Below are 27,242 nucleotides of genomic sequence, written 5' to 3'. Positions count from 1 at the left end.
TCAGTCCTCTGCCTGCAGGGATCGTGGTAGGACTCCTGAAAAACAAGGAGAAGAAAATGAAAGAAGATTCCTTAGCTGGAAACGAGGGGAAAAAAAAACCCTCTCCCGTAACCGTGGAAGGCAGCTTCGTCATTGGCCAACAGTTTTCCTAGACCAGAGAAACCTAGTGTTTAATTTTATGTGGCTGCAGAAAACCTTAGAACAAACACTAGGTGATGTTAGGCACTGATTGTAGCACTGATGATGTAACCTAGTTGGGTAATGAAAGATCTGCAAGAAAACCTCCAAGCTCAAAGTGCCTCAGGGGTCGGTCCTCTCGCCCCTCCTGTTCAACATTTATGTGAAGCCGCTGGGCGAGATCATCCGTGGCTTTGGGGTGAGATACCATCAGTACGCTGATGACACTCAGCTGTATATCTCCACCCCAGGCCACCCCAACGATGCCCTTGAAGTGATGTCCCAGTGCCTGGAGGCTGTGCGGATCTGGATGGGGAGGAACAGGCTCAGGCTCAACCCTTCCAAGACTGAGTGGCTGTGGCTCCCGGCATCCCGATATGGTCAGTTGACTCCATCACTGACTATTGGGGGCGAGTCTTTGGCCCCCACAGAAAGGGCTCGCAATCTGGGAGTCCTCCTGGATACGCAGCTGTCCTTGGAGGAACATTTGACGGCTGTAACCAGGGGGACCTTTTATCAGGTTCGCCTGATTCGCCAGTTGCGGCCCTTTCTTGATCGGGATTCCCTGTGCACAGTCACTCATGCCCTCGTAACCTCTCGCCTTGATTACTGCAACGCTCTCTACATGGGGCTCCCCTTGAAGAGCACCCAGAGGCTCCAACTGGTCCAGAACGCAGCAGCGCGGGTAGTGACGGGAGCAGCATGGCGCTCCCATGTAACACCGCTCCTGCGCGAGCTGCACTGGCTTCTGGTGGTCCTCCAGGTGCGATTCAAGGTGTTGGTGACCACCTTTAGAGACCTCCATGGCATCGGGCCTAGCTATCTTCGAGACCGCCTGCTGCTACTGACAACCTCCCATCGACCCGTGCGCTCCCACAGAGAGGGCCTCCTCGGGGTGCCATCAGCCAAGCAATGCAGGCTGGTGACCCCCAGGGGGAGGGCCTTCTCTGTGGGGGCACCCACCCTCTGGAATCAGTTGCCCCCTGAGATAAGGAGAATCCATGACCTCAGTGCCTTCCACCGTGCCCTTAAAACTTTCTTTTTCCAACAAGCCGGGCTGGCCTAATTCTTTTTAAGGGTTTTTTTAATTGTTTTGTTTTGTTTATTGTTTTAATTAATGGGGCCAAATCTATATATATATATTTTTAACTGTATTTTAATATTTGTACTTGATGTTTTTATTTGGCTGTTCACCGCCCTGAGTCCTCAGGGAGAAGGGCGGTATACAAATTCAAAATAAAATAAAAATAAAATAAAATAAAATAAAAAAGAGCAGCAAGGAATCCACAGAAAGAGAAACTCGGATAAGAGGGGATGAACACCACACAAACAAGCAATATATTAATCAAGGAATTACCAAGGGAAAAACCACTCTCCCACCGACACAGACAGGGCAAGCCACTAGCTAGTATATCAACAGAGAGCAAACTCCACTCTCTGTCAGGTTTCGGTGTCGTCTTCAAATAAATTGCATTTCCAAACACATAGTCTTTGATGAAATCTTTCATTTATTAAGCACGACAATCTGTCCCCGATTTTGTCGTAGCCAACACTGACTTTCTGACCCCAAACCTTCCCTTTCCGTTCCCCAATTCTCTGCGTCTCATTGGCCATCTTCCAAATCACTCTCCCCATATCTACTACTTCAGCTCCCAGGAATGTCCCCCCTCCCATCTCATCTCCTAGGGGATATTATCTTCAGGGAAAATAAGTAGGTGAAAAGTCAAGCGTCCTCTTGCCAGCTGCCCCCTCTTCTCCTCCTTATGTCAGCACTGGAACGAATGTAGTTTGGAGTGCTGACGCTCTCCCTATTAGCACTGATGATGTTAATTAGCTGGGTAATGAAACATCTGCAACAAAATTTCCCGACGGTTAGAACAATTAATCAATGGAATAACTTGCCTCCAGAAGTTGTAAATATGAATACGAAGTTGCAAATCGATTGAGGGGTGGGCCAAATAAAAGATAGGAATAACGCGGGGGGGGGGGGGTAGGACAACAAAGAGAACCGGTTCGGTGACGTCATATCGTCACCGCTACTGGCTCGGCCAAACCGGACTGAACCAGGAAGAACCCACCACTGAGGCACAGGGTATTCCAGGATGTGTGTGTGTGTGTGTGTGTGTGTGTGTGTGTGTGTGTGTGTGTGTGTGTATGGGGAGGGGGGAAGGGGTGAAATCCAATTATTTCCCTACCGGTTCTGTGAGCGTAGTTTGGTGGGCGTGGCAGGGGAAGGATACTGCAAAATCTCCATTCCCACCCCACTCTGGGACCAGCCAGAGGTGGCATTTGCCAGTTCTCTGAACTGCTCAAAGTTTCCGCTACCAGTTCTCCAGAACCTGTCAGAAAGTGCTGGATTTCACCCCTGCAAGGGGGGGGGAGGCGAAGATGGACAAGCCCTAACCTTTGTCTCCAGGTGTGCCCACCTGCTCAGAAAGAAAAGTCAAGGAAATGCCGATGGCAGCAGGGGTCCGATTCAGAAAGTGCAGCTAGGTGGCTTTTCATTGCGGGCCCTTGAGGAACACCCAGAATCCAGCCACCGGACCTCTCCCTCCAGGGAAGCCACGTTGCCTTCCATTTTGCGAGCACGCCTGCAAGCTTTACCCATGCCACTCCCCCCCCCCGATGGCTTGGCATCGCCCCCCCCCCAAACAGGGGACTGGATCACCTTACCTTCCCGGGAGGCGGCGGAGGCGATGCTGGTAGCGCGGCCGGTGAGGTCGCTGAGGACACTGTCCACCGTCTGGTGGTGCTTCAAAAACCAGGGACGGATGACGCTGCGGTAAAGCACCTGCGAGCCGTTCCACGAAAAGGGTGCCATGCACCACAGCAGGAAGAGGCACTGGGGGAGGGGGACAGAGGAGGATGATCGGCGGGGTTAGGATCTGCTCAGGGTGTGGGTAGGGTCGCTTAGGAACTCCCCCTGCCAGTGGTGGGGTTCTACTGGTTCTACCCAGTTCGGGCGAACTGGTAGCGGTGGTGGCCGGTGGCTCCGCCCCCCCCGCCCGGACATCATCACGGACGCTCTCCGCGCACACTCATATTTGCGAACCGGTAGCAAAGGTAAGTGTAACCCACTACTGCCCGATGCGCACCCGATCCAGCCTGCGTTGAAGCGTGAAGCCAAACGCCGGCCAACGTTGCCCCCAAGTGGCATCCTCAGATAGAATACCCCTGAACATGGAGTCTCTGCTGATCAATGCCCAGAGTGAATCCGGAGGGGGCCACCTCCTCGGCTCTTTCCCTCCCTCCCTTCCCATATACCTTGCCGGCATAGTAGAAGGGGAACCAGTAGAGGAAGGTATCGGAGAAGAACTCCACCACGCTGAAGGTGCCATAGACCACCCAATACGTCAGCCAGGTGGTATCGTCATCCTTGGCCGGGCTCTCGATGGCGCGGATGCTGAAACCGAGATGGGGAGAGAGGGTCAACCCTGCTCGGGGGACAGGGGAAGGATCTGCATGCAGATGGATACCCGGGGAACCAGGACACCCCCCCCCTTCCACATCCCAGACTTGCCAGAAAGACCCAACTCCCAATGTTGGCCCCATCTCCAAACTCTCCTGCCAACCAGGAGTTTTCCCCGAGACGGGATCCCAAAAGCTTCTGGGCACCAATCCAGATTGAAGACGCTGTTCACCCCCGCTGGAAACCCAGTGGCGGGTTGCCCCCGGTTCGGACCAGGTAGTAAAACCGGCAGGAGGCACCGCTCATCGACCCCGTCGTCATCAGGAAGCTTCTGCGCCTGCGCGCGGCCCCATTGTGAACCGGTAGTAAAGGTAAATAGAACCCACCTCTGTGGAAACCCGTTTCCAATTAATCATATGGTTTGATTGACAGGTTGTCAACTCTGAAACTGGCCTGACTGAGACCATCTTTGGGGCTTCAATGTTGCCACAATGGTGCTGAGGGATAGGGAGGAGGGAATAGAGATAGCTGGTGGGGAGAGGGGTGTTGTAGCCAAAACAAAATAGTTTCCTCCTCTGGGAACCAAGGACATTCCCACAGGTGGCTGGAGAGAGGAGGAGTGAAGTTACCAAGCAACCGGGACAGCACATTGATTGGACCATGTGACCATTAGAACTCCATTGTGGTCATTAAGTCGAGGACTGCCTGTAATTAATTCGTCCTTCAGTTTACCCCTCACCCCCAGGCAGTGGTGAAATGTAAAAATAGTTACTACTGGTTCTGTGGGCGTGACTTGATGGGGGGGAGGGGTAATGTGACTGGGTGGGCGTGGCCAATTTTTTTTTTTACTTTAAAAACCTTTTTTTTTTGGCAAAAGAGGTTGTAAAAAAAATGCTTTTAAAAGTAAAAAAATGAAGCCTCTTATGATCGCGCGGCTGAGCTGGGCATGGGAGGGGGGTACGCAGGGATTTTTAATACCGGTTCTCCGAACCACCCACCGCCATCGCTACCGGATCGGGCGATCCGGTCCGAACCAGGAGCATTTCACCCCTGCCCCCCAGAGACGAAAGCCTTTTAAACCATGGTTAGCTGGCCTTGGTAGAGCCCCAAACGGGGAATGGGTTAGGGTTAGTGCTTTGATGGGGGGTGTTCCGGCCCAGCTCCCCGAACATGACCAACCCTCTGAAGTTAACTCAAAAATTCTTTTATTAGGAGCGCCAGCGGCCCCAGCAAAAACTTTCTCTCTCTCTGTCACCGCAGGCTAACAAATTTGTCCAGCAGGGAGATGAATAGTTGTCTGCCACATCTACTCATCTCCACCTCCTGCCTTTTCTCCCCCCGATCCCAAGGACCAGCCCATAGATTTCCGCTGCTCTCCTCTCCTCTGCCTTCTGTGCATCCGTGCATCAGGCACTGGACCCAGCTATTCCTCCTCTTCCTCATCAGCCACCTCCAGACCTGGGGGCTGACTCTCCATCGGAGGGTTGACAGATGAATAATTGTCTGCCACATCTATTCATCTCTGCCCCCTGCCTTTTCTCCCCAGAGCTAGGGTGGGGCTTCGCGAGAGTGGTGGCTCTTCCGTCCCAAGGACCGGCCCATAGATTTCCACTGCTCTCCTCTCCTCTGCTTTCTGCGCATCTGCGCGTCAGGCACTGGACCCAGCTGTTCCTCCTCTTCCTCATCAGCCACCTCCAGACCTGGGGGCTGTTGACTCTCCATCGGAGGGCTAATGGATGGCCCAGGCCCGCCTCCCTCTCCCTCCCCCTCCCTCTCTCTCTGCCTTTTCCTCATCTGCACGTCAGGCACTGGACCCAGCTGTTCCTCCTCTTCCTCATCAGCCACCTCCAGACCTGGGGCTGTTGACTCTCCATCGGAGGGCTAATGGATGGCCCAGGCTCCACCTCCGTCTCTCTCTTTCTCTCTCTCTCTCTGCCAGCTCCATTCCCTCTTCCCCCTCGGAGCTCCCAGGTTGCCCTGATGCTGATCCTGACTCCCACACCTCCTCCTCCTCCTCCTCCTCCTCCTCCTCTTCCTCTTGAGTCGGCTGCTGGAGGGGCCGGTGGCCGACAGGCTACAACACGGGGACTCCCGAGCCAGCCAGCCCCACACCAGGCAGGCAGGCAGGCAGGCATGAAGCAGGTATGCCCTGCACACTGCGACAGGCAGGGCCCCTTCCTTGTGGGGGATGGACGGACGGACTTACGAGACGTAAGCCGGGTAGAGGAATCCGATGAGGTTGCAGATCAGGGAAGCCCCGTAGCCAAACATCAGGTAGACTCCCACGAAACCCAGGAAACCTGCATTGGGACGTAACGAAGAAACAGGGTTTAGCTTCCCTCCCCCCCCAACTTCGGGGAGGAGGTCAGGACGCATCAGCTGTGAAGCGCTGAGACCCAATTAGGAGGTTTTTAATCCCAAACTATCACAGAGGGGGAAGGAGGCTGGCCGGGTTTAGCCCGGTTCTCTGGGTTAGAAGCTGTTTGAAAGGTTGAGGGGGGGGAGGGACATTGTAATTTTATTGCAGAAAAGACAAAACTGAGCAGAACCAAGAGAAACAAGTTTTCTTTATTGCTTTTCCTCCCTTCCCTTCTCCTCTATCTCCTTCCTTCCTTCCTATCTTCTCATTTCCCTTTTTTTCCTTCCCTTCTCTTCCTTCCTTCCTCTTTCCTTCCTTCGTTTTCCATCCTCTCCCCTTCCCTTCCTCTCCATTTCCTTGCTTCTTCTCCCCTTTCTTTCCCTCTCTCCCCCCTCCTTACTTCCTTCCTCTCCTCCTCTCCGTTACTTTCCTCTCAATTTCCTTGTTTCTTCTTCCTCTTCCTTCCTTCCATTTCCTTGCTTCTTCTGCCCTTCCTTCCTTCTTCTCCCGTTCCCTTCCTCTCCATTTCCTTCCTTGCTTACTTCTTCCTTCCTCCCTTCCTCTCCCCTTCCTCTCCGTTACCTTCCTCTCAATTTCCTTGTTTCTTCTTCCCCTTCCTTCCTTCCTTTTCCTTGCTTCTTCTCCCTCCCTCCCTTCTTTCCTTCCTTTGTTCCTCTCCTCTTCCTTTCCTCTCCATTTCCTTGCTTCTTCTCCCCTTCCTCCCTTCCTCTCCCATTCCCTTCCTCTCCCCTTCCTCTCCGTTACCTTCCTCTCAATTTCCTTGTTTCTTCTTCCCCTTCCTTCTTTCCTTTCCCTTGCTTCTTCTCCCTCCCTCCCTTCTTTCCTTCCTTTGTTCCTCTCCTCTTCCTTTCCTCTCCATTTCCTTGCTTTTTCTCCCCTTCCTTCCTTCCTCTCCATTTCCTTCCTTCCTCTCCCCTTCCTCTCCATTACCTTCCTCTCAATTTCCTTGCTTCTTCTTCCCCTTCCTTTCTTCCTTTTCCTTCCTTCTAGTCCCCTTCCTCCTTCCCTTCTTTCATTCCTTCCTCTCCCCTTCCTTTCCTCTCCATTTCCTTGCTTCTTCTCCCCTTCCTTCCTTCCTCTCCCATTCCCTTCCTCTCCATTTCCTTCCTTCCTTCCTTCTTCCTCCCTCTCTCCCTCCTTTCCTTCCTTCCTCTCCCCTTCCTTTCCTCTCCCTTTCCTTGCTTCTTCTCCCTCTCTCCCTTCTTTCCTTCCTTTGTTAATTTCCTTGCTTCTCCCCTTCCTTCCTTCCTCTCCATTTCCTTCCTTCCTTCCTTCTTCCTCCCTCTCTCCCTCCTTTCCTTCCTTCCTCTCCCCTTCCTTTCCTCTCCCTTTCCTTGCTTCTTCTCCCTCTCTCCCTTCTTTCCTTCCTTTGTTCATTTCCTTGCTTCTTCTCCCCTTCCTTCCTTCCTCTCCATTTCCTTCCTTCCTTCCTTCTTCCTCCCTCTCTCTCTCCTTTCCTTCCTTCCTCTCCCCTTCCTTTCCTCTCCCTTTCCTTGCTTCTTCTCCCGCTCTCCCTTCTTTCCTTCCTTTGTTCATTTCCTTGCTTCTTCTCCCCTTCCTTCCTTCCTCTCCATTTCCTTCCTTCCTTCCTTCTTCCTCCCTCTCTCCCTCCTTTCCTTCCTTCCTCTCCCCTTCCTTTCCTCTCCCTTTCCTTGCTTCTTCTCTCCTTCCTTCCTCTCCCGTTCCCTTCCTCTCCATTTCCTTCTTGGCATCACACAGATTAAAACCCCAGAAATACAATATACAATATAAAGGACCCAAATACTGGCCCAAAATAACAGCAACGCTAACAACATATCCCATGCGCAGGGTCTAAAACAGTTCCGTTCCGTTCCATTCAGTCTGGTAAAGTCAACAAAATTTTTGTTTGTGTCTTTTGGGCTCCGGCCAAAACCACTTTCAATCATTCTCCCACGACTTCTACTTCTAAAGAAGGCCGCTGTGACTTTTTAACCTATTTGCTTCTAACCCTTTTCCTTTTTTTCTCAGAGGTGTCATGTTTTATCATGCCACTTACAAAACGCTTTGATGGATTTGTTTTAAGCCATTTTTATTTCAGTGCAAACACCTGTTGAGAGCTAAGGGAGAAGAGGGAGGTCTGGAAAAGTTTTTTTTTTTTTTTGAAGTAAATTAAATTAAAAGTTTTAAGGAAATGAAGCTGTGTTTCTTGGCCCATCCCTTCCTCTGTAGGTATGTGAAGACACCAGAGATATATATGCAAGACCCCGGAGGGGAGCATGCACACAAGCAGATGTGGATGTGGCTGGAAAAAAAATAAAATAAAAAATAAATAAAATAAAATAAATAAAATAAGCCCTTTTGCAGCAGAATCTATGTTTGATCAGAATGTAAAGCTCTTTGCAGGCTGGGGATCTAGTGATCAGGATGGATAATGAGCTTAAGAAACTATTTGCAGAATGCTCAGTCTTGTGAGGGACACACCGTCCACCCGAGGAGATGGGGGAGGGATGTCTACGGAGATTCTCAGCCATTCAGGTCCCAAAGGTGTTTTTTTTTCCCAAGGGCCAACTGGACTCTCTCTTTTGTTTTTGTTTTTTCCCTTGAGGATGTGTCACTTCTTGTCCAAAATTCTTCAGTTCAGTTCTGGCATTCAACTTCACTTCAGAACGGAAGAAGCTCCTCGGGGAAAGAAGCGAAATGCCTTCAAGGAAAAACAAAGGGAGTCCAGTTGCCTCTTAAAATTTCAAGCACCTGAAGGGAGGGGGTGGAAAACTAGCTAGGGGTGGACTAAAGAAGTGAGTGCGAAAGAAGACCAGCGCGTGAGGGATAGATTACATAGACAGACAGACAGACAGGATATATAGGTAGGTAGGTGGGTGAGTGGATGGATGGATGATGATGATGGATGGATGGATGGATGGACAGATGGATAGGAAGGGATATAGATGATGGATGGATGGATGGATGGATGGATCGCTAGGTAGGTAGGTAGGTGATAGATAGATTAGAATTAGAATTAGAATTAGAATTAGAATTAGAATTAGAATTAGAATTAGAATTAGAATTAGAATTAGAATTAGAATTAGAATTAGAATTAATTTATTTATTGGCCAAGTGTGATTGGACAAAGAATTTGTCTTTGGTGCATATGCTCTCGGTGTACATAAAAAGATAAGATACATTTGTCAAAGAATCATACGGTACAACACTTAATGATAGTCATAGGGTACAAATAAGCAATCGAATCATACTAGGAAACAATCAATATACATCGTAAGGATACAGCAACAAGGTAACAGTCAGTCATAGGTGGGAGGAGATGGGGGATAGGAAGGATGAGAATATTAATAGTAATAGTAATGTAGAGTTAGTGAATAGTTTGGCAGCGTTGAGGGAATGGTAGATAGATAGATAGATAGATAGATAGATAGATAGATAGATAGATAGATAGATAATGATGGATGCATGGATGGATAGGAAAGGATGCAGATGATAGACAGACACACAGACAGATATGGATGGATGGATAGATAGGTAGTTAGGTAGGTAAGTAGAAGATAGATAGATGATAGATAGATAGATAGATAGATAGATAGATAGATAGATGATGGATGGATGGATGGATGGATAAGAAAGGATGCAGATGATAGACAGACACAGAGACAGATATGGATGGATAGATAGGTAGTTAGGTAGGTAAGTAGATGATAGATAGATAGATAGATAGATAGATAGATAGATAGATAGATAGATAGATAAGGATGGATGGATGGATGGATGGATGCCTGGGAAACAGGGGCCCTCCTCAGTCGACCGAGTGCTGATTTACAACCAATTTACAACTGATTGATTTACAATCAGGGCACAATGGTCCAAGGAAACAATAAATAACGACTTAATCATCCACAAACCCTAATTAACAATCACACACAATCGGGCCATCCCGAACACAGAGAGAAGTTCCTTGGGGACGGGTGGGCTCCCGCATAAGCCTGAAAGCTTGGAAGAATAAACGTCTGGTCCTGGCGACCGATTCAGATCGGATGCTGCAACATTATCCCGGACACACGCGTATAACTCTTGCCTTCATTCAGAATAGATAAAACCAGGGGTGGAATCCAGCAGGTTCTGGAGAACCGGTAGCGGAAATTTTGAGCAGTTCGGAGAACCAGCAATGCCACCTCTGGCTGGCCCCAGAGCGGGGTGGGAATGGAGATTTTGCAATATCCTTCCCCTGCCACGCCCACCAAGCCACGCCCACGGAACCGGTAGGGAAAAAATTTGGATTTCACCACTGGGTAAAACACACACACGCCAGAGGTGGGTCTCGGCAGGTTCTGACCAGTTCTGGCGAACCGGTAGCGGAAATTTTGAGTAGTTCGGAGAACCGGTAGTAAAAATTCTGACTGGCCCCGCCCCCATCTATTCTCCCGAGTCCAAGCTGATCGGGAGGAAATGGGGATTTTGCAGTATCCTTCCCCTGGAGTGGGGAGGGAATGGAGATTTTACAGTATCCTTCCCATGCCACGCCCACCAAGCCACGCCCACCACGCCTTGCCACACCCACCGAGCCACATCCACAGAACCGGTAGTAAAAAATTTCGAAACCCCACCACTGACACCCCCCCACAGCCCTTTGGCAAACTCATCTAACAATATTCCACAAAGGAGAAGAGTTGTGTAGGTGTGGTGAAAGCACACATAGGGGTGTGCAGAGTGGACAAAAGCGGCCTCTCTGTTCTTCTTCTCCCTTTCGCCTCCTTTCGCTGCGAAATCTTTTTTTTTTTTTTTGCAATCAAAGAGCTACAAGGCAACCGATAACCATCGGATGACTAATTAAGATCACCTTATTCTCTTTTCACCTGCGCGGACAACCGGCTCGCTCGGAGGAGTTGTGGTGCCGTGGAGAAAGAAACAGACCCAAGGCACAGCTGGGTCCGAGCTCTCATTCTAGGGCTAAGGCCATTGTTGCTCCGTTGTGTAAACCTTCCGTAGTCATGGCATCCCTGGAGAGGAGGGGCCCTTCCTGTTTCTACCCCACCCAAGAGATGCCTCCCGCAGACGTGGATTGATTCTCCACGACGGGCAAGGCGGGGGGTCTCCACCAACGTTGCTCAACCTTGGGAAGTTGAAAAATTGTGTGGATAGACCTCAACTGTCAGAGGATGGGGATGTCTAGACTTCAACTCCCAGAATCCCCCAGCCAGGAGGAGGAGGAGGAGGAGGAGGGAGGAGGAGGAGGCTGGAGAGAGGAAGTGGAAGGAGGAGGAGGAATAGAAGGAAAAAAGATGGGAGAAAGAGAAGGGAGGAAAAGGAGGAAAAGAAAGAAGGAGAAGAACGGGAGGAGAAAGAGAGAGGAGGAGCAGGGAAAGGAGGAAGAAGAGAAGCAGAAAGAGAGGGAGGAGGAGGAGGAGGAGGAAGAGAGGAAGTGGGAGGAGGAGGAGGAATAGAAGGAAGAAATGGGAGAATTAGAGGGGAGGGGGAGGAGGAAGAGAAAGGAGGAGGAAGGAGAAGGAAAAAGGAAGAGGAAAAGGAGAAGCAGAAAGGGAAGAGGAGGAGGAGACGAAGTTGAAGGAGGAGAAGGAAGAAGGTGGAGGAATAGAAGGAAGAAGTGGGAGAAGGAGAGGGGAGGAAAGGAAAAGGAGGAAGAGAAAGAAGGAGAAGAACGGGAGGAGGAAGAGAAAGGAGGAGCAGGGAAAGGAAGGAGGAGGAAGAGGAGAAGCAGAAAGAGAGGGAGGAGGAGGAGGAATAGAAGGAAGAAATGGGAGAATTAGAGGGGAGGAGGAAGAGGAAGGAGGAGGAAGGAGAAGGAAAAAGAGGAAAAGGAGAAGCAGAAAGGGAGAAGAGGGAAGAGGAGAAGGAGAGGAAGTGGAAGGAGGAGGAGGAGAAGGAAGAAAGTGGAGGAATAGAAGGAAGAAGTGGGAGAAGGAGAGGGGAGGGAGGGAAGGAGGAAGAGAAAGGAGGAGCAGGAGGAAGAGGAAAAGGAGAAGCAGAAAGAGAGGGAGAAGAGGAGGAGGAGGAGAAGGGAGGAGGAAGAGAGAGAGGAAGTAGAAGGAAAGAGAAGGACGAGGACGAGGACTAGAAGAAAGAAGTGGGAGTCAGGGAGGGGAGGAAGGAGGAGAAGGAAAAAGAGGAAGGGGCGGAAGGGAGAAAAGGAGAAAAGGAAAGGCAGAAAGAGAGGGAGGAGGAGGAAAGAGGAGAAAGGAAAAGGAGAAACGGGCCCTGAGAGAACTGCAAAATCGTTCTGCCCTCCCTGTGCCAAGAGGAAAGTCCAGTCTGCCAACAACTCAGTCTTGGCACTGGGGGCTCTCCAAGCCAACATTCTGGGCAGGGCCCAAAGGAGACCCTCCCACCCCCCAGCCCACCCTTTACTTTACTTTTTTTAACTTTTATTTGATTTATATACCGCCCTACTCCCGAAGGACTCAGGGCGGTGAACAGCCAACAATACAATACATACATACAAAATTTAAAAAGCAGAAATAAAATCAAATTAAATAGTTTGGCCCAGACCAGGGTGGATAAAAATCAATGATTTTTTTTAAAAAAAATTAAAAAAAAATCACATTTTTTTTTATTTAAATCGGATTTTTTTGATTTAAATCGGATTTTTTTTTTATTTATTTTAATAAAAAAACTTTTGGGGTAAAAATCTATCGTAAGGTAGTTTTCTATTTAAGATACATAAATAATTTAGTTTATTCAGCATGAAATGGAGCTTAGTTATGTAGCAGGAGGCTGTATCTTCTGCAACCCTGGGACTATCGGTGAGTCAACAGCGGGTCAACGGAGTAGCAGAGATGACAGCTGCTCTTTAAAAATTACGATTTAAATCGAGTTGATTTAAATCAAGCCTTTTTACTAGTGATTTAAATCAGGATTTAAATTGGGATTTAAATCAACTCGATTTAAATCAAATCTACCCTGGCCCAGACAGATTAAAACCCCAATCCATTTAAAACAAATTTAAACTATGAATATTAACAATATTAAAAAAATATTAAAAATTGTTTAAAAAGAGGGAGAAAGTTAGGCCAGGCCCGCCTGGTGAAATAAAAAGGTCTTTAGAGCGCGGCGGAAGGTGCGCAGATCCGGGATCCTCCGTATCTCCGGGGGGAGCTCGTTCCAGATAGTAGGTACCCCCACAGAGAAGGCCCTCCCCCTGGGGGCCGCCAGTCGACATTGTTTGGCTGACGGCACCCGGAGGAGCCCCTCTCTATGGGAGCGTACCGGCCAGTGGGAGGCTGTTGGTGGTAGTAGGCGGTCCCGCAAGTACCCAGGTCCTGAGCCATGAAGCGCTCTAAAGGTGGTAACCAAAACCTTTAAGCGCACCTGGAAGACCACCGGGAGCCAGTGCAGCTCGCGCAGGAGGGGGGGTCACATGGGAACGCCATGTCGCTCCATTACCACCTGCGTGGCCGCACTCTGCGCCAGTTGGAGCCTCCGGGTGCTCCTCGAGGGGAGCCCCATGTAGAGAGCGTTACAATAGTCCAGGCGGGAGGTGACGACCCTCCAAAAACCCTGGAAATGAATTTAAGGGTCCCATTTCGTTAAGGCCTCGGGAACTCCGTCGGTGAGGGCAGAAGGAGACCAAAAGGCAGGCTCACCCCGGCTCAACATTTACGACAAATCAAGACACAAGCAAATAAAATACCAGGCCGTTTCAATATCAGCAAGAGACACGCAAGACACACCCCCAAAGAGGGGGTGGATTGGATGACCTCTGGGAACACGTCCCTCCGTTTAGCCGTGCAGTTTCCTGGCCCGATCACCGCAAACTCCCGCCGTTATTTCTTCCCTTCCATCCTGCCACAAGTGGAGCAAACTATAACATCTCATGGCGTGAAGCAAGTCTACCGTTCAAATGATGGCAAGTTATTTGGTCATAAGTCGCATTTTTTTCAGCGCCGTTGTTAACTAAGTGGTCACTAAGCAAAGCGTCGTAAGTCGAGCGCTCCCTGGGGGGCCCACAGCTTTGCAAACCATGGTCACCACACTATAAAAAAAGAGGTTGAGACTAGTGGTTTGTTCCACTTAGCTTTGCTACTGGTTTGCTTGGGCACTTCTGCGCATACGCAGAGGGTATTTGATGATGTCCGGGAGGGTGGGCGGAGCCTCCCGCCACTGCTACTACCAGTTCGCCCGAACCGGTAGCAATCCACCACTGGTTGAGACTCTGGAAAGAGTGCAAAGAAGAGCAACCAAGATGACTGGGGGACTGGAAGCTAAAATATACGAAGATTGATTACAGGAACTGGGCCTGGCTAGTCTAGTGAAGAGAAGGACCAGGGGAGACAGGAGAGCATCTTCCGATATTTGAGGGGCTGCCCCAGGGAGGAGGAAGGGGGTCAAACTATTTTCCAAAGCACCCGAAGGCCAGACGAGGAATAATGGATGGAAACTGAACAAGGAGAAATTCAACCTGGAAATAAGGAGAAACTTTATAACAGCGAGAAAGATTAACCAGTGGAACAACATGCCACCTGAAGTTGTGGGAGCTTCATCACTGGAGGCTTTCAAGGAGAGGCTGGATTGCCATCGGTCAGAAACGGTGTAAGGGACTCCTGCTTGGGCGGGGGGGTTGGACTAGATGATCTCCAAGGTCCCTTCCGACTCTTGTTAATCTGTTAAAAGACCCATCCAAGACCGAGTGGCTGTGGTTTCCGATGTCCCGATATAGTCAGTTGGCGCCATCACTGACTATTGGGGGCGAATCGCTGGCCCCCACGGAGAGGGCTCGCAACTTGGGCGTCCTCCTGGATTCACGGCTGTCTTTAGAAGAGCACTTGACGGCCGTGACCGGGAGGATTTTTCATCAGGTTCGCCTGATTCGCCAGTTGCGTCCCTTTCTGGATCGGGACTCTCTACACACAGTTACTCATGCCCTCGTCACCTCCCGCCTGGACTATTGCAACGCTCTCTACATGGGGCTCCCCTTGAGGAGCACCCGGAGGCTCCAACTGGCGCAGAGTGCGGCCGCGCAGGTGGTAATGGGAGCAACATGGCGCTCCCGTGTGACACCCCTCCTGCGCGAGCTGCACTGGCTCCCGGTGGTCTTCCAGGTGCGCTTCAAGGTTTTGGTTACCACCTTTAAAGCGCTCCATGGCTTAGGACCTGGCTACTTACGGGACCACCTACTACCACCAATAGCCTCCCACCGGCTGGTACGGTCTCATAGAGAGGGGCTCCTCCGGGTGCCGTCGGCCAAACAATGTCGACTGGTGGTTCCTAGGGGGAGGGCCTTCTCTGTGGGGCACCTACTATCTGGAACGAGCTCCCCCCGGAGATACGGAGGATCCCGGATCTACTCTCTTTCCGCCGTGCTCTTAAGATTCTCCTATTCCAGCAAGCCGGCCTGGCCTAATTTTCTCCCCCGTTTTAAAATTCTTTTAAATTGAAATTTTAATCTGTTTTAAATTATTGGGATTTTTAATTGTCTCGGGCTAAATTATTTAATCTGGTTTTAATTATGTCTTTTCACTTTTGTATCTATGTATTTTATTCTGTGCCTGTTCACCGCCCTGAGTCCTTCGGGAGTAGGGCGGTATATAAATCAAGTAAAGTAAGTAAGTAAGTAAGTAAAAGAATCACCGTGTCCGTTGTGACACTTTGCTTTGCTCTGTGGCGAACCTGATATTCCGGTTCGGATTTATCCCCATGTCCTGCAGGCAAAAAAAAACCCAACAACAACCAGTTGCTTTCTCAACTGGTTTTTGGAAGGAGGCCCATTTTGCAACCCGAGGCCAGTTTTTAAAATAGGCTGGACAGCCACTTGTCTGAAACGGGATAGGGCCGTGATGGCGAAACTATGGCACGCGTGCCGGAGGTGGCACGCAAACCCCTCTCTGTGGGCACGTGCGCCGGTGCCAGCTGTTCTTCTAGTTTTCGGCGCGCCAAGCTGGTCTTCGCGGGTGCCGGAGCGCCTAAAAACGGCCTGAAAAATGACCAAAACAATTTTCGGGTTGTTTTCAGGCCGTTTTCGGGCCAAAAAACAAGCATGCACACGCGTTCCAGTTTGGGCACTCAGTGCCAAAAAGGTTCGCCATCCCTGGTTTAGGATCTCCTGCTCGAGCAGGGGGCTGGACTAGAAGACCTCCAAGGTCCCTCCCTGCTCTATTCCTATTCTGAATTCTGAAAGTGCAACCGTCATAAACACCTGCCAGTTGCCAAGCGTCTCAAATTTTTGATCACGTGACCACGGACAGGCTGCCAGGGTAAAAACGCGGCCCAAAGTCATTATTTTCAGGGCCGTCATATCTTTGAGTGGTCACTAAGTGAACGGTTGTAAACTGAGGGCTGCCTGACGTTTGATCTTCTAGTCCAGAGGTGGAGGATGTTGGCCTTTTATCCAGACTGAGGGATTCTGGGAGTAGAAGTCCACAAGTCATAAAAAGGCCATAGTCCCCCACGCTGACTAAGGGATTCTGGGAGTGGAAGTCCACACGTCATAAAGGGGCCTGTTAAGGATATTGTTGTCGTGTTACCAACCAGCAGAGTGTAGAGCACAGAGAAACGTTGCTGAGAGCGATGAATAAGAGATGTGCAAACTGGTTTATCAAAAATTTACTTTATAGTGAAAAAACAATCTCATAGTCTTTAAATCAATCCAAGTCTTTGCCAGTTAAATCAGTCCAGTAATACAAAAATCTTCTTACCATACAAATAGTAGTTGGTTAGAATAACAAGTTCACTCTGGTAACAAACCACGATGGTAGCAGATCCATCCAACGATGATAGCACAATGATAGCAACTCCTCACACAATGGTAGCATACCATCAACTGAATACGTTACAGTACTTTTCTTAAATACGTTCACAACTAGTGATTATCTAATTACAGCATGACTCAGCATTACAATGAATCAGCAGTAAAACCTTAAAGTCACACAATACATATTGCCTGGACAACTTGTTAGGCTCAAACAATATCCTAACAGAGCCATAGTCCCCCATGCTAACTGAGGGATTCTGGGAGTCGAAGTCCACAAATCATAAAGGGGCCATAGTCCTCCACACTGACTGAGGGATTCTGGGAGTCGAAGTCCACAAGAGGCCATAGTCCCCCACACTGACTGAGGGATTCTGGGAGTAGAAGTCCACAAGTCATAAAGGGGCCATCATTCCCCCATGCTGACTGAGGGATTCTGGGAGTCGAAGTCCACAAGAGGCCATAATCCCCCATACTGACTGAGGGATTCTGGGAATCGAAGTCCACAAGTCATAAAAAGGCCATAGTCCCCCATGCTGACTGAGGGATTCTGGGAATCGAAGTCCACAAGTCATAAAGGGGCCATGGTTCCCCACCCCTATTGTAATAATTGTATATAGGAGGAGGTTTTACTATCAGAGAATCAGGCCTGTGCACTAATTAGTTGCCCACCGTTATTTCTGCTTTCCCCACAACTGAAGAACTGACAGCCGAGCCTTCTGAGCCACTCTGGGATAAATTAGCTCAAGAGGGCCCTGAATATTCAGCAGCATTCTGTGAACAGGATTATTCTTGCGAAATGGGGATCAAGAAGATTATAGCCTCATCATCAGATTTCAGGCTTCCCAGCCTGGCTAGGTTCAGGTGGCAACAGGTTTCCCTTCAAGTGGGGGGGGGAGGGAGGGACAGGGAGGAACAGGCAAGAAAAAAAAATGCCATATTTGCAAAACAGGGACCAGCGGAACTCACTGCCACAAGGTAGTTCACCACTTTAAAAAGGGATTTTTCCTTGGGCAAAAAAAAAAAAATACCACAAAACAAAGGAGAATGTGCCACTGCTTTAATTGGAATTGGAATCTGCGTCCAATTTTAGTCGTCACAATATAAAAAAAGATGTGGAGACTCTAGAAAGAGTGCAGAGAAGAGCAACAAAGAGGATGAGGGGACTGGAGGCTAAAACATAGGAAGAACAGTTGCAGGAACTGGGCATGTCTCGTTTAATGAAGAGAAGGATCAGGGGAGACATGATAGCAGTCTTCCAATATCTCAGGGGCTGCCCCAAAGAAGAGGGAGTCAAGCTATTCTCCAAAGCACCTGAGGGTAGTACAAGAAGCAATGGGTGGAAACTAATCAAGGAGAGAAGCATCTTAGAAATAAGGAGGAATTTCCTGACAGATCAATTAATCAGTGGAACAACTTGCCTCCAGAAGTTGTGAATGCTCCAACACTGGAAGTTTTTAAGAAGAGATTGGATTTACCATTTGTCTGAAACGGTTTAGGGTTTCCTGCCTAAGCAGGAGGTTGGACTAGAAGACCTCCAAGGTCCCTTCCAACTCTGCTATTCTACTCTACTCTATATAAAAAACATGTTGAGACTCTGGAAAGAGCAACAAAGATGAATATGGGGCCTGAGACCCAAAAAAATTACGGAAAACGGTTGCAGGAATTGGGTGTGTCTATTTTACTGAAAACAAGGACTAGGAGTGACATGATAGAAGTATTTGAGGGGCTGCCCCAAAGAAAGGGGGGGGGGTTCCACTTATTTTCCAAAGGAGCTGAAGGCAGGACAGGAAAGAATGGATGGAAATTAATCAAGGAGAGAAGCAACCTAGAAGTAAGGAGAAAGTTTCTTAAAAGAGCCTGAGTGGTGCAGCAGACTAATGCTACTGTTAAAAGTAGTATTTAGCTTCCAGCTGCCTGCAATTACTGCGAGTTCAATTCTCACCGGGCTCAAGGTTGACTCAGCCTTCCATCCTTTCTAAGGTGGGTAAATTGAGGACCCGGTTTGTGGGGGCAATAAGCTGACTTTGTATAAATATACAAAAGGATGAAGGCTATTGCTTAAGGCCTTGTAAGCCGCCCTGAGTCTCTGGAGAAGGGCGGCATATAAATAAATAAATGAATAAATAAAAAGAGTTAGAACAATTAATCAGTGGAACAGCTTGCCACCAGAAGTTGTGGGTGTTCCATTTTTTGAAAGAAAAGATTGGACAGCCATTTGTCTGACAGGATAAGAGACCTGCTTGAGCAGGGGGTTGGACTAGAAGATCTCAAGAGGTCCCTTCCATTCATTTGCAGATGGCAGCCAACTTCGGGGAACAATTTCTTCTTCCTCCTGGCTTAAAGTTTTTTTTTTTTTAAAAAAAAAAAATATATGGAAGGAACTTTAAACTGCCAGTCGATATCCTCCACGGGAGAGCAAAGAGGATTATTGCCATTTCTGCGGCGAGCCGGAGGGGGCCTCGTTTGGCTCCAGCGTTTTATTTATTCCCTAAATAAAAGAGACTTTTATTTTGGGTGGGGGCGGCATTTCGGAGGCACGAGAGGCGGACTGGGTTAGCTTGGCATAGTTTTGAGAGTTTGCTTTATTGTCATTGCACCTCGTACAATGAAATCAAATGCCATCTCCAGGGTACATTATACATAAAAAAATAAAATACAAACACACGTCCTTCGCATTCTATACAACTGGATTGAAAACCCCTGATATTGCGCTAATATTGCACTTTACCGTAGAAGTCCATATAGTTACTGCTCTGGGATAGAAGCTGTTTTTCAGCCTCTTTGTCCTTGTTTTTATTGCCCTGTACCGGCTGCCAGATGGTAATAGTTCAAAAAATAAAAATAAAAAATGAGATGGATCTTTAGGAATGTTTTAAACTTTCTTAAGGCAGCGGGAGCTATCAAGCTCTTCCGAGGAGGGGAGAGGGCAACCCATGATCCTCTGGGCAATGACGTTGACCCTCTGGAGCGCTGCCCTGTCTCCCACAGTGCAATTGGCAAACCAGACACAGGTGCAGCAAGTTAAGATACTCTCTATGGTGCAGCGGTAGAACTTGGTCACCAGCAGTTTTCCATTCAGTTGTTGTTTCCTGAGAAGTCTCGGGTAGTAGAATCTCTGCTGGGCCCTGCAATGTGGAAGAAGCCCCAGAGGTCAGGCCGTCTTTTATGACAACGCCCAGAAACTTCAAACTGTCCACTTGCTCCACTCGGTCTCCATGGATGAGCAAGGGCTGGAAGTCTGATCTACCCCTTCTGTAGTCCACTATAAGCTCCTGGGTCGTCTTGGTGTTAAGGACCAAGTTATTGTCTCCACACCACAATAGCAAAACCATATTAAGGAAACTCGTGATGGCTTAAGGAAGGAGTCGGCAACCTTAAACACTCAAAGAGCCACAAAGGTCCTAACCGGAAGTGCCTGTTCAACTCTGGAGCTGACCGGAAGTCCGGTTCCCCCCCCAACCATAGAGTTTCCTCCTAGCATGGCATCCTTTTTCCTCTACCTGTCCTAACCGAAAGCCCTATCAACTGTGGAGCCGACTAGCAACAGGGAGCCGCAGCAGAGGGATGAAAGAGCCACATGCGGCTCCAGAGCCGCAGGTTGCTGACCCCTGGCTTAAGGAAACCACCAACTGTGCCCGGCACGTTTTGAGATCCTGGCTGGCTTCCCACATTTTCCTGGCATCTGGCAGTTTGTGTGAACAGAACCGAGGGATGGTACCCATAGGTGAAAAGGATGAGTAAAAGCCAGCTGGGAAAAAGTGGCTGAGACGACACTTTTGTGTTTGGGGGTGGGATGGAGTTTGTTTTTTTTAACATACACCGAGGTCATGTAATCATATAATAGGTCACATAATACAGGTATAGTCCTCCACTTACAATTCATTTAGTGACCATTCACAGTCACTGACTCGTTTATGACGGTCGCAGTGTCCCCTTCGGCGACCTTCTGGCCAGCAGAGTCCATGGGGGAGCCAGATTCACTTAACGACCAACTGAACGTCTGCAGGGATTCACTGAACAACGGCGGCAAGAGAGGTTGCAAAATGGGGCAAAACTCACTTAACGACTGTCTCACTTAGCCACAGAAATGTTTAGCTCAACAATGGCCGTAAATTGAGGACTACTTGTAAAGCATCAATATTTTATACATACAGACACACATATATACACACACACACATACATACATACATACATACATAGGTAAAGGTAAAGGTTCCCCTCGCACATATGTGCTAGTTGTTCCCGACTCTAGGGGGCGCTGCTCATCTCCGTTTCAAAGCCGAAGAACCAGCGCTGTCCAAAGACGTCTCCGTGGTCATGTGGCCGGCATGACTCAACGCCAAAGGTGCACGCAACGCTGTTCCTTCCCCATCAAAGGTGGTGCCTATTTTTCTACTTGCATTTTTTACCTGCTTTCGAACTGCTAGGTTGGCAGAAGCTGGGACAAGTCACGGGAGCTCACCCCGTTATGCGGCGCCAGGGATTCGAACCTCTGAACTGCCGACCTTTCGATCGACAAGCTCAGCGTCTTAGCCACTGAGCCACCTGTCCCTTTACATACATATATACACACACAGAGAGACAGCAGAGGTGGGTTTCAGCTGGTTCTGACCAATTCTGGAGAACTGGTAGCGGAAATTTTGACTAGTTTGGAGAACCGGTAAGTACCACGTCTGACTGGCCCCGCCCCCATCTATTCTCTGCCTCCCAGCTGATTGGGAGGAAATGGGGATTTTGCAGTAACCTTCCCCTGCCAAGCCACGCCCACAGAACTGGCAGTAAAAAAAATTTGAAACCCACCACTGACACACACAAACACACACACACACACACACACACACACACACACACACACACACACACGGCATGTGGACATTAAACAATTAATAAAACTGTAATAAAGCACCATAATATGGAGCTATAGAATTGCAATGGGATAGAGGAAGATCAGGAACAGACCAGGGTTGGAGAGACAAAAATACCCCATAAGCCACAATTGAGACGGCTGGGGTCTTCACCCATCTTCAAAAACCTCCAAAATTCCTCCTGGAGAGAAGCAATTTATAGAGGTCCCTCCCACTATGGGCTTTCGTTTAAATTAAATAAGGTTTCTGAATAGTTTATCAGAGTTGCTCCCTGCCTGGGTTTGCTCTACTCTTTGCTGCCCACAAACCTTGATCCATGGGGGGGGGCAGGATTTCCCCCCCCCCACTCCTCCCAAAACACAGGCTTGGCTGTAACAAAAGCAAGTGAACCCCAAAGAGCCCCCTTTCCTTGGGGGAGGGCAGGGGAAGAGGCTGGAAAACCATGTTTGAACAAAAATCACAAAAATCCAGGTGGAAGACCCCCCCTCCCCCAACTGAGTGGGGGAAGCCTAGACAATTATTTTTAAATATTTCTAATTTATGTATTTATTTATTTATTGGTTCGATTTATATGCCACCCTTCTCCAGAGACTCAGGGCAGCTTACAATGCATTAAGCAATAGCCTTCATCCTTTTGTATATTTATTCAAAGTCAGTTTATTGCCCCCACAATCCGGGTCCTCATTTTACCTACCTCGGAAGGATGGAAGGCTGGGTCAACCTTGAGCCTGGGAAGATTTGAACTTGCAATAATTGCAGGCAGCTGGTGCTACTCAACAGCGCTTTAGTCTGCTGCGCCACCAAGGCTCTTTTTACAAGGCTCTAATTACAACTAAGCCAGTTTTAATGTAATTTACCTTTGCACTTTTGATTAGTAAACGATTATTTCGCTTTTCATCTGATTTTTTTTTTATCTTCTTACCTACCTAGTGTTGCTTTCTAAAGCCGGAGGGAACAGACGCCCCATAAATTCAATGAAATAAAATAAAGATCGCTCCCTTCCCTCCCTACCCACCCCCCAAGAAAGAAGCAGGGGGTGGGTACCTGTTGCCCCCTCCCCCAAAAAGAGAGAGAGATCGACGCCTGTTGAAACAAGCCCCTCGCAATGTGGGGGGGGGTGTAACCCACCCGGGACCAAACGGGCTTGCAACCTCTTAGCAGGGAGAGAGGAAAGAAGGCACTCGGCACATGCTCAGAGACCTTGCTTTCAAGGCAATCGGTGGGCAAAGCGATGATGGAGGGGGTGGGGGGGGGCGACGAGGGGGTCGTAGGGGCAGCGCCCCGGTTTGTCAAAACTTGGAGGGCGGCCCTCCGCAAATCGGAGCCGGCAAATCCGTTGCAAGTTCAGCAGCTTCGGCGGACAGCGCAGGCGAGAAGCGAGAAACGATCCCGGATCGCGATCCATGGAGGGAAGCCCCCTCCCCGCTTCAAGGAGAGGGGCTCCTTGGGGCCAGGCAGCCCCTCCCCTCCCCTCCCCTCCAGCCAGGCAGTTTCTTTCCCCCCCTCCCCTCCCCTCCCCTCCAGCCAGGCAGGTGCGCTCACCTGTGGCCAGGTAAGTCCTCTTGACGCCCGTCTTGGCTTCCAGCGCCCCCAGCGCGTCGTTGAGGGGGCCGGGCTGGGCCAGGAAGGCTTCGAAGCGGCGCCGGGGGCTCCCCATAGCGGCCCAGTGTCCGAGCGACGCCCCGGCCGCGCACCTGGCTCGCCGGCCGATCAGCCCCAGCGCAGGTGGGCGGAGCTCTGGCCCAGGTGAGGCCCGCCCCCCTCGCCGCCGGCAGCCAATCGGGAGCGGGGAGGACAGGTGGGCCGCGAGGATGGAAGGGAGGGGAGGGGAGGGCGAGGGTTTAAATGCCACGCGGATAAGAAGATCGGCCGTGGGAGCAAAGATTGAGCCGGCAAGGACGGGTGGTTCTCGACTTACGGCCAAAACGGAGCCGAACAATGCCGGTTGCTAAGTGAGGCATTTGTTAAGTGAATCATTTTGCCAATCTATTTCTTTCCTTCCTTCCTTTCCTTCTTTCCATCTTTCCTTCCTTTCCTTCCTTTCTTTCTCTTTCTCTCTCTTCTCTTATTCTTCTTTTCTTCTTTTTTCTTTCTCTTTTTCTCTTTCTTTCTCTCCTCTTTTTCTCCTTTTCTCCTTCTCCTTTTTTCTTCTTTTCTTCTTTTTCTTTTTTTTCTTTCTCTCTCTTTCTCTTTCTTTCTTTCTTTCTCTCTCTCTCCTCTTTTTCTCCTCCTTTTTTCTTTTCTTTTTCTTTTCTTTTATCTTTTATCTTTTTTCTTTCTCTCTCTTTCTTTCTCTCTCTTTCTCTCTTCTCTTATTCTCCTTTTCTTCTTTTTCTTTTTCTTTTTTCTTTCTTTTTTTCTCTTTCTCTTTCTCTTTCTTTCTCTCTTTTTCTCCTTTTCTCCCTCTCCTTTTTTCTTTTCTTTTTTCTTTTTTCCTCTCTCTCTCTTTCTCACTCTCTCTCTTTCTCTCTCTCTCTCTCTTTCTCTCTTCTGCAGTTGTTAAGTGACTCACGGAGCTTATTAGGTTATTCAGTTAGTCAGCCGGCTGTTAAGTGAATCTGGCTTCCCCATGCTTGTCAGAAGGTTGCAAAAAAAGGGGGGGGATGTCATGTGACCCCAGGACATGGCAGCCATCATAAATATGAGCCAGTGGTTGCAAAAGGGCATCAATTGACTTATGGGATACAGCAACCATCACAAACATGAACCAGCTCTTTGGCAACTGGCTCATATTTATGACGGTTCTGGGGTCATGTGATCTCCTTTTGTGACCCCTGACACATATTTATGACAGTTGCCATGTCCCGGGGTCACATGATCCCTTTTGAGACTTTTTGACCAGCGGAAGTCAATGGGGAAGCCAGATTCACTTAACAACCGTGTGGCTAATTTAGCAACCTCCACGAGTCACTTAACAACTATGGCAAGAAAGGTCATAAAATGGGGCACGATTCATTTAACAACGGCCTCGCTTAGCAATTAGAAATTTGGGTTATAAATCAAGGACTACCTGTATAAAAACAGCTTCTACTTGGATGTTATCAAAAGCAACAAATTAGCGCGTAAGGAATAAATAAACGGAGACTTAGTCTGCTTTTAAAAAATTGGATCCTTCTTGATCTGTTACTGAATTTCCCTTTTTTTTTTTTTTTTTGAGGCTTCAGGCCAAAACTTTCTTACCTTGATTGCAAATCTCATCAAATTCTTTTGGGGCCTGTTTGGGAGCATCAAATGCTAAGCGTCAAATAGTTGAACTGGATATCACCTGGTGCTTATTAATTAAGGAGTAACTCCCCCACCCCTTAAAACCTTCTGAACATCAACGTTAAAACAGCCTACAGCTGAACGCCATTAAACTCAGCTGGAATTGTTTTTAGAATAAATGGATTGCATTATAGGATTGGAGCAGGTAATTGGGTGCCACTGCTGAACCACCCAACCGCTTCAATTTTCCCCATCTGTGTTGTGTGAATCCAGGCTCTAAACTGCAGCTGTCAAAAAAGCCAATGCAATCCTAAACTGTATTAACAGAGGGACAGAATCAAGATCACGTGAAGCGTTAATATCACTTTATAAGGCCTTGGTAAGGCCACACCTAGAATTCTGCATCCAGTTTTGGTCACCATATTATAATTAAAAAAAAAGGATGCTGAGTCTCTAGAAAGAGTGCAGGGAAGAGCAACAAAAATGATATGGGGACTGGAGGCTAAAACACATGAACAGTTGCAATAACTGGGCATGGCTAGTTTAATGAAAAGAAGGATTTGGGGTGACATGATAGCAGCGTTCCCATATCTCAGGGGCTGCCACAAAGAAGAGGGGGTCAAGCTATTCTCCAAAGCACCTGAGGGCAGGACAAGGAACAATGGATGGAAACTGAACAAGGAGAGAAGCAACCTGGAACGAAGGAGAAACTTCCTAACAGTGAGAACAATTAACCAGTGGAACAGTTTGCCACTAGAAGTTGTGGGTGCTTCATCACTGGAGGCTTTTAAGAAGAGACAGGACAGCCAATTGTGTGAAATGATATAGGCCAGGGTCTCCTGCTTGAGTTGAGACCCCGCCCCACAAGATCCCTTCCATCTCTGTTATTCTATTAGGTCAGCATGTGATTTGAGCTGGACAAATAGATTTTTTAAAAAATAATACAAAATATAATAAAAAAACAAAAAAAAATATTTTAGCCCACAAATGTTATTAAAAAGCAGAAATCTTTTCCCTTGTAACCTCTTCACTGCAGCTCACCAATTGGGAAAAGGGGTTTCTGATTTTCTGCTTAATTGGGTTTTTAAAAAAAGCTTAATCTCACCGTGAGTTTGCAAGTTATGGGTTACACGTGTACCTCTCTCTAAGCAGATAAGAGTGAAGGCGTAGCTACATCTCGATGTGGTTTTCCCAGAGTTTCATCTTTCCCAATAGAATTGCGTAAAAATCCTCTACAGTGAATAAATAGGTTTGCACGCAGAGCTTTTTAAATCCGAGTGCACACTATTTTCTCTTGAGCAATGGGCCCTTCTCCAAGCCACGGATCTCTGCAGTGCCCTCAAGGAAGTAAGCCAAGCTTCCCATCTGCACTTAGGACCTCTTGCCTGCAATGGGGCCTTCCAGAATATCAATTAAAGTGAGGCATTCTGTTCTTTGGAATCTGATTGCCACGGATGGCCAAGCTTTCCCTGAAGCTTAGAAAAAACGGAACCTTGCAAATTAACTCTTTGTATGCTGGTTTAAGGGCAGAAAATGGGAGATCAATTTCTAACTTGAAAAAGCCATATTCCTCCCCCCCCTCTGGAATTTAACGTTGCAAGATACTTTTAGATAATTTGCCTTCTTATCGTTTTTTCTCCATCATTAAAAGCTCTGCTTTATGGCTTTACTCTTTCATACTCTGCGCATGGTCCAGGGTTCATCAATTTTAGAATAGAATAACACTCCAGTCTGTTTTTTTTAAAATAGAAAAGTGGGTAATTTTTTTTAATTTTTTTTTTTATTATTTTAAAAGTTATTTCCTATCTGGAGAATGGCACCTAGATTTATCTTGAAAACTTTTGTGCTATTTTGAGTCTAGACTGGGGAATAAACCATAAGAATGCATGTTTCCTTGGTAACTTCATGGACAGTTTGGGTTTGTTTGTTTGTTTTTTGCACCCAATATTGGATTTATCAATTTATCCCTGCTTTTTCTGGGGTTGTTTCTAGGCTAGTCTAGAGCTCTGGGATTTCCTCGTGGTCTCCCATCCAAGAAGCTCCTCCCCCTTCCATTCAATCAGGGAGAGATGGGTGACCGTGGTCCATTTAAATGAAAGCCTTACAAAATGGTAATAAAATGGCCTTACCTTGTTAGAACCCTTCGGTTTTTAGTAGATAACAGGGAAAAAATAATAATAATCCCTTTAATTAACCCTGGTGCTATCACAGAGGTATCTTTCAGCAGAAACCACAACTCCCAAGAGCCTTTGCGGCCAATCCTCATTCCCCCCCCACTCAGCGCCACCTGGCCCGATAATCCCCAATCTCCCGCCTTGGCTTCCCGTCGCCATGGCAACCAGGCTCCTCCGAACACATGGAGCGCGCCCAGCCGCTCAGGGTCTCCCGGGGGCGGTCGTGGAGTGCAAATCGAGGCCCAGGCTTCGAAGGGGCCCTAGGCCGCGTTCATGTATAAGGGGGCAGGGCTCTCGCCCGTTCTCCGCCGGGTCGTCCCGTGGCGTTTGAGCGGAGGAGGGCGGGAGCGGCCGCAGAA

The 27,242-nt window shown here is 48.4% G+C and overlaps 1 protein-coding gene across 1 annotated transcript; it reads right to left on the bottom strand.

Annotated features, from left to right (window-relative positions):
• Positions 1-23,162, bottom strand: LOC139308415 (receptor expression-enhancing protein 6-like). The gene is made up of 5 exons (XM_070931937.1): positions 23,048-23,162; positions 5,793-5,886; positions 3,442-3,580; positions 2,851-3,019; positions 1-35 (listed from the first exon to the last, which is right to left on the bottom strand). The coding sequence occupies exons 1-5, from the start codon at positions 23,160-23,162 to the stop codon at positions 1-3; spliced, it is 552 nt and encodes a 183-aa protein (XP_070788038.1).
• Between the last annotated feature and the right edge of the window lie 4,080 nt (positions 23,163-27,242).

Source organism: Pituophis catenifer, unplaced genomic scaffold (assembly GCF_029215685.1).
Source record: "Pituophis catenifer annectens isolate HBS135680 unplaced genomic scaffold, rPitCat1.0.hap2 SCAF_1, whole genome shotgun sequence".
In the NCBI taxonomy this organism is placed as follows: domain Eukaryota; kingdom Metazoa; phylum Chordata; class Lepidosauria; order Squamata; family Colubridae; genus Pituophis; species Pituophis catenifer.
The sequence above is the reverse complement of the archived record's forward strand: the minus strand, read 5'-3'. Positions and strand labels throughout refer to the sequence as shown.